This window comes from Dunckerocampus dactyliophorus, chromosome 10 (genome assembly GCF_027744805.1).
Source record: "Dunckerocampus dactyliophorus isolate RoL2022-P2 chromosome 10, RoL_Ddac_1.1, whole genome shotgun sequence".
Taxonomy (NCBI): Eukaryota; Metazoa; Chordata; class Actinopteri; order Syngnathiformes; family Syngnathidae; genus Dunckerocampus; species Dunckerocampus dactyliophorus.
This window is the reverse complement of record NC_072828.1, coordinates 1,012,513-1,026,386: the sequence shown is the minus strand read 5'-3', so window position 1 is coordinate 1,026,386 and position 13,874 is coordinate 1,012,513. Positions and strand designations below refer to the sequence as shown.

At 44.2% G+C, this 13,874-nt stretch overlaps 1 protein-coding gene across 5 annotated transcripts in view; it reads right to left on the bottom strand.

The window, feature by feature from the left end:
* LOC129188836 (ubiquitin-conjugating enzyme E2 R1-like) overlaps nucleotides 1-13,652 on the bottom strand; it is a 38,534-nt gene extending 24,882 nt beyond the window's left edge. The window contains exons 1-2 of one of the 5 annotated variants that reach the window (XM_054789876.1): nucleotides 13,506-13,652; nucleotides 11,993-12,223 (exon numbers count right to left, since the gene is read on the bottom strand). In XM_054789876.1, the coding sequence (XP_054645851.1) occupies nucleotides 11,993-12,175 (183 nt within the window). In that variant the 5' untranslated portion in view covers nucleotides 12,176-12,223; nucleotides 13,506-13,652. Of the gene's footprint in view, nucleotides 1-11,992; nucleotides 12,676-12,986; nucleotides 13,126-13,476 lie in introns of those variants that run through there. The other 4 variants (XM_054789879.1, XM_054789880.1, XM_054789878.1 and 1 more) reach the window with 4 other exon arrangements.
* Nucleotides 13,653-13,874: the final 222 nt, after the last annotated feature.

Sequence of the window (13,874 nt, the reverse complement as noted above, 5' to 3'; positions counted from 1 at the left end):
CTTCACAAAGTACTTCCTGCTGTGCTCTGCCGCTACACACGCTATACTGTACTGTATAGCGACACGCAGCGCAAACATGGCCATTGTCCGTGTGTCACCACCTCATCAGCTTTCATGGGCCGGCCTTGGAGCCTCTCAGACAGCTATTTGCGTTCTGACGCCGCGCGCGTGATGCACAGCCAATCGGGAGCGGGTCACGGTCACCTCCACTGAAAAACAGCACAGCTGCACAAGAGTGCTGAACACAACACTGATTTTATTATACACACACAAGAACTAATAAATAACAAAGATGATTGAAATTAAAGATCACGCTTAACATACAGTAGCTAAAAAGATACCTCTCTAAAAAGGCAAAAGGCATTACTTTTCACACCGTTCTTGCCTTTGCATGTACAGTGCCTATCATAAGTATTCCCCCCCTTTGATGGTTTACCCTTTTGTTGCTCTCATAAATCAATCATGGTCAATAACATTTTGCTTTTTTAACAAAAAAATATTGGAAAAAAACTCTTTAATTTCAAAGTGAAAACAGATTTCTATAAAGTAATGTTAATGAAAGAAAATTATATCAATGAAAATAATTGTTTGCATAATTATCCACCCCCTTCAAGTCAGTATTTAGTAGATGTAATCACAGCAGTTAGTCTGTGTGGATGGTCTCAATCAGTCTTGCACATCTGCACATTGCAGTTTTGCTCCATTCTTCTTTGCAAAACTGCTCAAGCTCTGTCAGGTTGCATGGGGATCGGGCATGAACAGCCCTTTTCAAATCCAGCCACAAATTCTCTATGGGATTGAGGTCTGGGATTTCACTCAGGCACTCCAGAACATTTACCTGTCTTTTTTTTAACCATTCCTGTGTAGCTTTTGCAGTATGTTTTGGATCATTGTCTTGCCTGAAAATAAATCTTCTCCCAAGACGTAGTTCTCTTGCAGACTGAAAAAGATTGTCCCCCAAGATTTCAGTGTATTTTGCAGCATTCATTCTGCCCTCTATCTTTCCAAGTCTTCCAGGTCCAGTTGCTGAGAAACATCCCCACAGCGTGATGCTGCCACAACCATGCTTCACAGGGGGGAAGGTGTGTTTTTGTTGATGTGCAGTGTTTGGTTTCCGCCAAACATGACGTCTTGTCTGATGGCCAAAAAGCTCAATTTTGGTCTCATCAGACCAAAGAATCTTCTTCCACTTGACCATGGAGTCTTCCACGTGCTTTTAATATGATTTTTCTTCAACAGTGGCTTTCTCATTGCCACTCTCCCATAAAGCAGCAATTGCTACATGCACAGTCTCTCCCATCTCAGCAGCTGAAGCTTGGACCTCCTTCAGAGTAGTTGTAGGGGTCTTGGTGGCTTCCCTCACTAGTCTCCTACTTGCACGGTCACTCAGTTTACGAGGGCGGCCTGATCTAGGCAGATTCACACAAGTGCCATATTCCTTCCATTTCTTGACAATTGATTTCACTGAACTCCAAGGGATGTTCAGTGCCATGGAAATTTTATTGTAACCATTCCCTGAATTGTACTTCTCAATAACCCTTTCCCTGAGTTGCTTAGAGTGTTCTTCTGTCTTCATGGTGTAATGGTAGCCAGGAATACTGATCAACAATCTCTGGACCTTCAGATACAGGTGTTTTACAACTCAATCATTTGAAACACACCCACACCACTCAGGTGATCTTCATATCACTCATTGTGAGACTATTGGCAACAATTTCATGGACCTCTATTGAATTAGACCATTCAATTAAAAAGGGGGTGAATAATTATGCAAACAATTATTTTCATTGATATAATTTTCTTTCATTAACATTACTTTATAGAAATCTGTTTTCACTTTGACATTAAAGACTTTAGACTTTTTTACAATATTTTTTTGTTAAAAAAGCTAAATTTTATTGACCATGATAGATTTATAAAAGCAACAAAAGGGTAAACCATCAAAGGGAGTGAATACTTATGATAGGCACTGTAATGTTTTGGCTAGTAAGTCACTTTCATTCTGCTGGTAAAAGCTGGCAGCTACACTTGACAGAAATGAAATAACAACCCTATAGTCACCTTTACACTCCTGTCACCCACTACGGTAGACATAATAAGAGAAAATAAGACAAACTCTTTATGACCTTCGAAATGTGCTTTTTAACATTATTAGAGGCCTCGAGACATGAAATAACACCCCAATATTCACCTTTACACTCCTGTCTCCTGTTACCCAATATACTAGTACATATAATAACATAAAATAAGACATGTAAGACATAGAAAACCTGTTTACAACTTCCTAAATACGCTTTTAACATGATTAGAGCCCTCTAGACATGAAAGAACTGGGATTATAGCCCAAACCTTGGCTATAATCACTGTAAGCATCCTCTGTCTTGCAAACCGCTGTTTGTTTACCTGAGTGGTAGTACTCCCATGGCGTCACTTACGGAAATGAGGCTGAACTGCGAGAACTAGCTTGTCATGGCTGGCACCATCAACTATAAACATAATTTTTGCCTATTCAAAAATGAAACAATATAGAACATAATTACAAACAATATATTAAATAATAGACCTGAGTTTGATTCTCCCTTGGGCATTTCTGTGTGGAGTTTGCATGTTCTCCCCGTGTGCATGTGGGTTTTCTCCGGGTACTCCAGCTTCCTCCCACATTCCAAAAACATGCAGGTGAGGTTAATTGGAGACTCTAAATTGCCCATAGGTGTGAATGTGAGTGTGAGTGTGAATGGTTGTTTGTCTATATGTGCCCTGCGATTGGCTGGCGACTAGTCCAGGGTGTACCCCGCCTGTCGCCCAAAGTCAGCTGGGATAGGCTCCAGCATGCCCCCGCGACCCTAATGAGGACAAGCGGCATAGAAAATGGATGGATGGATGGATGGATATAAAATACTTAAGCCAAGTTGATGAATCATGTCAGGGACCCTTTAATGAACCAGAACCCAAACTGCGGTTGATGACCTGTACTTGGTGGAAACTTTCTACAAGGTTCTTTCCTTTGTTGCACTTAAAGAAGAACATCGCTCTGCTCTTGATCTCTTCCAGCCTCCCCTCACCATGTGACACCGCCGCAGGGGGGAACTTGATTCCCACGACCCCGCCCAGCTCAGCCATCCATAGGTGGGTTGGGTTCTCTCGCTGGTCACCATGAAGGATGAACGAATGACTGCACACTATAAACATACTACGTACTCTACTCTGTTACATAATAACCGACAAACACTGTATGCCACCCACATCTTACACGCAACAACAGCGATGGATAAACACACACATTTCATTCCTTGCATTCTAGTTTACACACAGTTGTGGATCCCTGAAAGAGGTCCAACCTGAAACACCGCCTCATTACAGCTACTGGAACTTTTTCTTTGTACTTCTCTTAACAGCAATGTTAAAATCTTGTCTCGTTCTCGTAGACCCAATCTCGTGTATCAGGTGTCTGATGACGCTCCTATATGTATGCCAATCAAGTATATGTATATATTACGTTCAAGGGACTACAACAAACAGCTTCCCCAATGCTAACAGTGAGTTATTTTTTGTATTGTATATTACTTTATTAATCCCACAGCAGGGAAATTCACTTGTTACAGCAGCAAGCAAGATACACAAGTAAAGAAAACATTATATTACATAACAACACATTTTATTTAGACATGTTATGTCTACTATATTGGGTAATAGGAGTGTAAAGGTGACCAAAGGGGTGTGATTTCATGTCTACAGGGCTCTAATCATGTTAAAAAAACGTTTTTAAAAGGTCATTAAATTAGCAGTGCTCGATAATTATCATACCGATCATGAAAAAGGGGGAAAAATAAACCCACGGAGCACACAAAAAAAACTTATCAGCCGCCTGAAACGCCAGCACCACTGCGTTTGAAAAGCGCAAAAGGTTTGCCAGAGGCCTCCGTGGCGTCACCCAGGTTGCCTGGAGCGTGTGCCCGAATACAGTGCACCTTGCTGTGCCACAGCAGGTGGCTTCTCCCCCTCCATACTCTGGTTCTCCTGATAGTAGTGACGTGGTAGTAGTAAAGTGTGAAAGGGTGATGGGTTTGTGTTGTTCTGAACATTCATTTCCCAGGATACGAATGTGAGAAAGGGTTTGTGTTGTTCTGAATATTCACTTCCCACTGTATCTTGTTATTGTCTTGATACGAATGTGAGAAAGGGTTTGTGTTGTTCTGAATATTCACTTCCCACTGTATATCTGCTGACCTTGCCTACCAGGTGCTTGATACGAATGTGAGAAAGGGTTTGTGTTGTTCTGAATATTCACTTCCCACTGTATATCTGCTGACCTTGCCTACCAGGTGCTTGTTAAAAAATAGTAACTCTGCGTGCGAATGCCTGAGTTTCGGAGCCGGCCACCCCGTTCTCACGCTCGCACGAACAGACTGGCATAAAGAGGGGTGAGCGAAAACACCTAGACGGATTTTGCTGCGGGTTGTGATCGAACGCCCAGTCGATTGATGCCAACTCTTCCACGGGTGTTGGCTCTCCACCCTGTTGGCGTAGGTAAGAGGCTTTTTCGCTGCAATCATATATCTTGTGTGTTGATGCTTAAATAAATACGCCCTTGTTTAGGCTAAAATACCTTGATGTGTCTGTGTCATTCTGTGTGCCGACTGAACACGATCCTCTAAAAATATTCTAAAACATTTTTGGCGTTGTCGGCAGGATCACGTTCAGCTGCATGCAGAATGGCTTTGTGCTGTATAAGAAAAGTGAAAAATACAGATGTCCTCACCATGGAGGAAGTGTTGTCAGGGTGGGTAGCCCCTGACGAGGTGAAAGGGATAGGCGCCATCTTACGACAACGTGGGGGACGCCCTGGGCCGTGGGCTGGCGATATCCCTGTAGCAAGCGCTGAGGTGCTGTTACGAATGTTGAACAAGGTTGAATATAACGAGGAGGCACCCTTGAGGGGAACACGGGAGAGTTTGTGGATCTGTGCAGAGGCATGGAAGGAGCGTAATCTAGCGGTGGCGAAGGCCAACGCTCAGACGGCGCAACAGACCAAGCAGCTGCAGGATAAGGAAAAAGAGTTAAGGCGAATGCAGTGCATATTGGATAAGACCGTTATGTGCCTGTCGCAATTGATTCGTGCCGCCCAAAATCGTTCATCCCGTAAAGTTGATGCGAAGCAAGTTCGCTCCTTTGTGGCCGGGATGAGTGAAGATTGGGATCCCGGGGGTTGGGATGGGGACAAATGGGGAGATGACCCAGACGAGAGGCTGGGACCTCTCCCCGATCCGCCCCCGGTTCGAAGTATTTATCCATCATTAAAGCAATTTAAGAAAATGCAACCTGTTACACGACGACATCAGGTGCAAGGCATAGCAGATATGAGGCAGATGGTGGACGCACAGGGGCAGCCTGTGATAGGAGCAAACGGGCGGCCTGTGATGGAGCCTGTGCTTGAGATGCAGGAACAACGGTTGATTAAGGAGGACTTTACACAAGATGAGGTGACTCTGATTTTGTCGAGATATAAACAAAGACCAGGAGAGGCGTTGGACACGTGGCTGCTGCGTCTGGCTGACGATGGGGCCGATGCTATAGCTGTGGATTCGGGAGATTGTGTCAGGTTTTCTGGAATGTCGTCCGACCCGTCGGTCAATACAGAATACAGGATAGTGGGACGGCTGATAGGGGATGGAGAAAGTTTGCCACTGTGTTTATTGTATGCTATGGCCGCCCATGAAGTGTACCCCACGCCTGGGGACTGGCCGCTGTTGACTGGTACCTGGCATACCTTGCGGGATGCAGCGCAGCGGATGGCGCGGCTATGTTTGAGGGAGTCAGTGTCACGGGATTCAGACCCTTTTATTAATGACAAGGAAGTGTCTAAGCGGGTTCGGGACGCTATCATACGTGATTCGCCACCGCAATATAGATCCGCGGTGTTAACAGTGTTGCTAGGAGCACAAGACTTGACGTGTGCTGCTGTGCGAATGAGGTTGATGGAGTTAGCAGGACTTGGGGATTGGGGTATGACGGCTTCTGAGTCGAGTAAGCTCCCCCAAACCCGAGAAGAGCGTAAGCCTTTCGTGAAGGAGAGTGGTAGCGGAGCTACCAGGACTGAGATGTGGAAGGCTTTGATTAAAGCGGGAGTACCAGCAGAGGAAATAGATGGCATCCCAACGAATGCGTTAATGGAGAAGTGTAGGCAGAAGGGCATACAAGTGAGGTGTAATATGGCTCCTAGGGTGGATCTGGGTGTGGCAGACTTGGTCGCTATGCTGAAGGAAGTGGTCAGGCCACCTCCTACGGCGCCACCCCGTTCAAGAGTGGAGGATCAGTCTGATGATGATTCCTCAGATTCGGGAGAGGAAGAAAGGTATGTTGCTGCCGTGAGCAGAAAGCAGACCAAGAAGCAGAGGAAGAAGGAGAAAAGAGATAGGCGAAGGGGTGGCAGGGATGAAGAATAGGGGGATGGTCAAGCCCTGGTAGTCCAAAATGCGGTGAACTGGTCTACCAGTGATATTAGGCCTCATGTGCAAGTGCAGATATATTGGGACAAGTCTGTGCAAACTGTAACAGCGTTGGTGGACACGGGCTGAAGCCTCGTTGATTAGTGGAAATCCGGACAAAATTAAAGGAAAAATCGTGCCCCTAACGGGAATTGGGGGACAAGTAGTGTAAAAGTATAACACTACCACCAAAAATCGGACAAACGCCCATTAAAAAGTATACCGTTGTAGTCACTCCCATAAAGGAGTGGATAGTGGGAATGGACATTTTGACAGGAATGACTTTGCATTTAAGACACGGGAAGTTTATGTTTGGAGATCTTAGGAAAATAAAGTCTGTTTTGGTGGGAAAAGTGCACAGGGCACCATTCCCCATACCTGAAGCGACGACGTTAATCTCCATGAAACAATATAGAATCCGTGGGGGTCAGGAGGAGATTACGAAAACAATAAAAGATAAGGAAAAATTGGGGTAATTTGTAGATTATGGGGGGAACAACCCGTGGTTGTACAAAAGGATGACAAAATTGCACAGTTAATAATTAAACCATACAATATGACCCCAGTACAGGAGATTACTCCACCTGAGGTTGTTACTTTTAGAAGTACTAAAGGTTTTGGTTCAACAGATAAGGTGGGAGCTAAAGTGTGGGTGAAGCAGCGGGATGGTCCTCCACAACCCGCTGAAATTATAGCACAGGGAAATGATGCTACCGTGAGTGTCATGTATTCAGGACAGGAGAAATGGGTCAATGTACCTGTGTCAAAATGTTACTTAAGGGAAGATTAGAAAGTGTAGGATGCTATGTCCAACTGTGCATCTTTGTGCAAGTAAATGATCAACTGGAAACACTTTACTGGAGTGCCAAGGAGGGCTCGACATCGACAAGATGGCTGGGGACCGCGGACCTGGTGGTGCCGGCTCTTTGGTCACGCGCCTCCTTGCTCTTGGCGTCATGGTGGTCCACTCTTGGGGAACAACCCAAGGCACGACCCAGACTCAGTGGACGCCAGCGGGGACGACCCTGAACATCGTGTGGAAACGCTCGATGGAGGAACGAGTGCAGGACCACGTGAGCTGTCCGGCAGGTCAAGCATATCTGATGGCTAACATCACCAGTGACTGTAACATCTACATCTGTTACACATGCCTGGCACAAACTCTTCATGTCCGAATGGCCCGAGCTACTCAGAGGACTGTGGTGTCATGGACAATCAAGTTTCCAAATCTCCCAACATGTCATCGACGACGTCGAGAGTGGTATGACGCGCTGCTTGGAGGGACTGGAACGGTGTTGGGGGTGTCCAACACCATCGACGGGGAGGTCACGCGTACAGTGCTGTCGACCACTGGACAGTATACATCACGGGCGTTACACCAAGTTGAGGAGTGGTTACCTAACAGGATAGGTACACAATTGAGTAATGTCAATTTACGGACGCATCAGTACAATTGGCAATTGACTATGTTTAACGAAACTTATCGCTCCTTAATGAATCTGACCCAAATTGCCAATTGGACTGCTTGTAATATGCAAATGTTACATGCACGCATTCAGAAGGAAAGGTTTATAACTGGAGTTTATACAGGGAATTATCATCAGTGGAGAAATACTTGGAATTAGTCAAAAACTATGGCTCCAACTATTTCCGGAACAAACTGTTTGCAATAGCACCCAATGCAAAGGTTATTGGTATCAATACAATGTAACTCAAGTGAAAACTGTATGCCGATATGAAGTACTTCCGGTAATATCAATACATGGATATCATTATCTGCATGTGAGTGGAGAGTGGTTTGAAGCCGCAACAAATACGACTTATGACACTGATTTATGTGATAAAACTGATCAAGGGATGGTATGTACTTTACAGATGGGTCACGCTAATCCATGTTTGAGTGATAGTCAGGTAACATTATGTGATTGGAGTGTTGAGACACCACGAGACATGCTATGGCAGGTAGGGCCACAATACCTATGCGTAGCTACCATGAGACAACACCCACAGTTACCTTCAGCTCCATTTGTTGGCTGTCTTAATGATGTACACCTGTGGCATTGGAATAATCAAACGTACTATCTCACCAATTACTCCCAGGAGTCCAGATTGTCAGCGGTGCAGTGAGAGGTTTTGCGCCACCCCTGGACTGTGTCTCTGGACCGGTTCAAATGCGCATTGGACCGGTCCACAGAATTGAAGGATCTGATACAAAGACATAGGTACAATGGCACGCGGTTGTGGGTGTCCACATTAATAGCCGGGGATGAAGTGAAACATGTAGCGAGCCTAGTGCAGCAGAGTTCCGCCCATCATTGGTGGGATATTTTATCTGGAATGTCTGTAACTGCCAGGAAAACCATACTGCCACCCTTGTTTATTTTGGCGGGATGCTTAATTATATTAACCTTATGTAACGTATTCACTTGCTTGTATGTTAGACGAGCTAAAAGACAGCTTGAGAGAATAATTTTTAATCAGTGGTAGTATTATGCGAATTGCTGTGTGTGAAAGCGATGCCCCTTTTGGGCTTACCAAAATTGAGGTAATTGTGGAAAGCGGGGGACCGGATATTTATGTTTGGAATTTTCATGTTGCGGGGAATATGATGTGGGGTGAATTTGTCTGTGACACACGGGCGGATTTACTTGAGAGGGTGCAACACAATCTGGTAAATTGGAATAATTGGGAGGGGAACATGATGAATAATGCTATGTTATGGATGGTGGAAGATTTTATGAATTGAGGAAAATGATGTTCAGAACATCAAGAGTGGAATGTGAAAGGGTGATGGGTTTGTGTTGTTCTGAACATTCATTTCCCAGGATACGAATGTGAGAAAGGGTTTGTGTTGTTCTGAATATTCACTTCCCACTGTATCTTGTTATTGTCTTGATACGAATGTGAGAAAGGGTTTGTGTTGTTCTGAATATTCACTTCCCACTGTATATCTGCTGACCTTGCCTACCAGGTGCTTGTTAAAAAATAGTAACTCTGCGTGCGAATGCCTGAGTTTCGGGGCCGGCCACCCCGTTCTCACGCTCGCACGAACAGACTGGCATAAAGAGGGGTGAGCGAAAACACCTAGACGGAGTCTGCTGCGGGTTGTGATCGAACGCCCAGCCGATTGATGCCAACTCTTCCACGGGTGTTGGCTCTCCACCCTGTTGGCGTAGGTAAGAGGCTTTTTCGCTGCAATCATATATCTTGTGTGTTGATGCTTAAATAAATACGCCCTTGTTTAGGCTAAAATACCTTGATGTGTCTGTGTCATTCTGTGTGCCGACTGAACTCGATCCTCTAAAAATATTCTAAAACATAAAGTTAATAAACATTTGAATTGTACTTCCTATTGGGATAAAAGATACGTTTGTAATTATGAAAATAACAATTTGATGGAGTGAGTGTCACTGATAAGAAAAGAAGGAAAAGTGGATTGCGGTGAGTTTGGGCCATGATGAGAAAGTTGGCTAATAACGTGACTATGAAAGATGATAAGAGTGGCACAAATACTGTGGGAAGATGCTCATCTGGGTGTTTACTGGACAAAAGGGAGCCAGTGTGCAAACATCGTGGACTCACTGCTTCACTGCCATCAAAACACCAGCCTCTGGACCCAACAAGAAGGGCTCGGGCAAGCCCACGCCGCAGCGACTCACAGCCACGCCGTGGATGTCACAGCCAGGCTGCACATTCCCAGTACCGCAAAGGAAGCCCACCGCAGCCCGGGCCAGACCCTCTCCATGCTCAGATGTGCTTGTGGTGTCGTGCAGGATAATCAGTGGGAGCTATAATGCTTGGCACACAATGTAAGCTTTCGATGCAAACAAATCAGATTCTATACCACTTGAGCACAGCATGAGCACACCACAATGAAAAAGCCTTTTGTAAGCATAGGGACCACACCGGCACCACACAGGCGAGTGTTTACTTTCGTTGAAAAGGCCTAAACGGCACCCCATTAAAAACATCTAATTAGCTATTGGCACATCTGGCTTACACACATCACTGGCCGGCCGTACCCAACATTTTTAGACGACATCCATCCATTTTGCCCAGAACTTTTGACGACAAGCATGCCGATTTTCAGATCCACATTTGCCATTGAATTTGTTATGATTAGACTGGATTCAGCTCCAGAACCCTTCTCTCTTCAATTGCCATTGTTCACTCTTGACACGATGCAGGTTTGACTATGTCTCACACACCAACTACTAAACCCATGGAAAGTATAGAATGTATGCAGGACTACTAGTACTGCTACTCACCATTAAAGAAAGCCACAGTGCACCAACAGCTGGTAATTAACAGGTCAAAAGGTCATCACAACAGAGACCGGTGGGACTTAAAGCCATAGACAAACAATTAGACTAAAAGGCATAGATAGATGCAAGATAGACTGATTCTTTTTGGAGTTGTAATCGAGCCCAAGTTTAACTTGCACTTAAGATGTCAACAACGACAGGACAGGAGCGTACAGTACAATAAAACGCACCATAATTTTGAAATTCATCAATCTCGATCAATCGCCATTTGCAGCTATGTGTGAAATATAACCATTTTTACTGTACTTTATGAAGAGAAAGATAAATATATATAGTCTGTGTGTTTCTATGTATTAACAGCTCCACGTGAAGCGAAAGTTTTAATCAAGCTAAATGATAGCGCACATGTCTGATCAACACTTTCACAGTAGCAGAGTTTTTGAATCACACTTTATTGTCAGCAATGAGTGATTGCGTTCGAAGACAGCACGTACTTCTAAGTAAAATTCACGTTTTGAGTGTAGATTCTGCGATTTCCGAGCGTATTTAAATGCAAAAATATGTACTTCCGCAGTACGAGTTACATTAGTAAGTGAGAAGAATAACCACATAGGTGGGTTTTTTTGTCTTTCTGTTGATTTACACCACACATACACGCAAAATTACGTGTCCGAGTGTCCCTGAATGTACCTCGTTGTTGTCTGGTGAGGAAGTGGGGTTCCGCGGAGGAATTAAACTGCTGTTGATGTGTTCAGGTGAGAATTAAGTTGTTAAAGTTATTGAAGAGCAGCAGACGCGGTAATTACGCAAAAATTAACGTAATTAAATAAATAAATGAGTTATTTTTGACAGCCCGAGTAAAAATACAAGCGTTAAACTACTTTACTACCAAAACGGCCAGCTTTCTCGTTACTAATGTAGAGCTTCACCCACAATCAAAGCGTTTTTTCTGATTGAAAAAACAAGGCAACAATAGACGTACATGAATGAATAAAACAGCCTACAGTGGGCGAATAATGAGTAAAACAAAGGAGTATCATGCTATGGCATTGTTATGCTAACTTTTTATTAGCATTACAATGGAGACTAACGTTAACTGGCAGCCTTCTTGTTGTTAAACGACAATTCAACACCGCTGAAAGCTTTAAAATGTTTTTTTAGCCTAAATTATGAAAAAGAAGGCACCTTTAAAAGCTCGTAAAGGAACAATAGACATCTTGCTAGCTAACGTTAGCCACTCACCTTAAAATAACCCCCCTCGTAGTGCGTGTTGGGGGGTCCGAAGATCGCCACTTCCCAGTTGTACATGTCCGACTCATTGACCAAAGTTATTTTGAAGCCTTCCACCGGCTCATCCTGCAGACTTTTCATTTCCAGCATGAGTGCTTTTTGGGAACTGGCTACATGGTGTCCATGCTGAGCCATATTCCAACCACCACTAGGCAAATGTTGGCAGCCGCGCAGCTCTAGACGCTAACAACAAACAAATAAAGGCATTAAAGGGATTCTCGTGGACAACAATGCTTTAACTGCAGTTTGTTTTTGCGAGCTTCTTAAAAAAAAGGCATCAATTACAAGCGTTACTCGGCTTTGTTGGAGGAAAAGTTGCCTTCCTTCCCGTGTTATTGTGAACAAAACCGACGAGCGCCACTCAATTTATCAACTAACGCACCTTGCTCTTACTTCCGGTAGGGGCTTTCGAAATAATAGCTTGACAAGCTGTCGGCGAGCCCTACAGAAAGCCAACACATAGCTCTCAAGGCGATAAGATACCATTAAAATTAAACCGGGCAATACACATGTGGTTACATGAACTGTAAAGCGTGCGAAAAAGGCTCTTAACTGGCGTGAATCCCTTTGTCAAACACGCGTCATTTCTTTAGACAAGTACATGATATGGAATACATATCCGTTTAAATAATGCGCCAATGACGGAGGCGTCGAACAGCTATGTCAGTCTTAAAGCTGCTACCTTTCTATTATATTGTCCCATTTTTAGACACTTTACGATAAGAGCGGCGATCCTGAAATAAAAATAAACGTCCAAATCTGTCACTTGTATTTTGAAAGGCCGTAAAGGAAGACTTCTTGTTCGCATAATAATATGGGTGCTAGCATAAGTGCTAGCGGTAGTCGTCGCCCGTATTGTAAATGTTTCCTTTACTCGATGTAAAACAAAAAAAACATTTGATTCTCTTAAAGAAGTGTCTTAGATAGCATATCGAAACCCGGATACCTTCGTTGAACTTTACTTGGCTTCGTTCTGGTGTAACGTCCTTGCTAAGTCGCGCAAGGGTTCTTGGGAAATGGCGTTCTTGTCGCTAAACGAGGTAAGCGGAAATTCAGCAGTCTGATGTGGTGTAATTCAACACTAATGCGCCAAGCGCCAAGCGCCAGAGGGCGATGTAGATCTGAAAACAGCTATATTTGGATTATATTTTTAGACACGTTAGATAAGGGTGGTTACCCTGAAATAAAAATGGCAGTTAAACGTCCAAATCTGTCCCTTATATTTGTAGACGGTAGAATGTACCGCGATAGCCAACTCTATCAGAAGCAGGGTTTGTACGAACGCACCTTCATCTAAAGTGTCCGGAGAACTCTGGTGGAAACGGGAAGCATTGATCAATGATCACTGTGTCATGTCACATTTGAGCCACTAGATGAGTGTACTCAAGTGTACTGTATCTGTGCGAGGCACAGAACATGCAAAGTATAACACTTACGAATCACAGGGCGTCAAAACTTCACATACCCTGAGTATCGCCAGCTCGCGCCGTCCGGCCCCAAGACTGGAACCGTGGCAGCGGCTTAGAAACTATCGCTTTCATTCATATTAGCATTTGCTTGCTAAGCGCAAGCTAGCACTCAGTGTATTCAATCTCTACGTAGCTAGCCCGGGTGTCCACGTACTGTGACAAAGACGCTGAATAGCTGACAGGAGGCTCACTCTTTTCCATAATTTAACCATACAACCAATGCTCTCAGACACAAGGAGAGTGAACCCTCTTGTCATCCAGCATGTGCGCACATGTCCATTTATACAGGCGTCGGAATGATCGACCTGTTTTTTTCTATCGTTCAATTAATTTTAATCGTTTAATCGATTATCGTGACAGGCCTA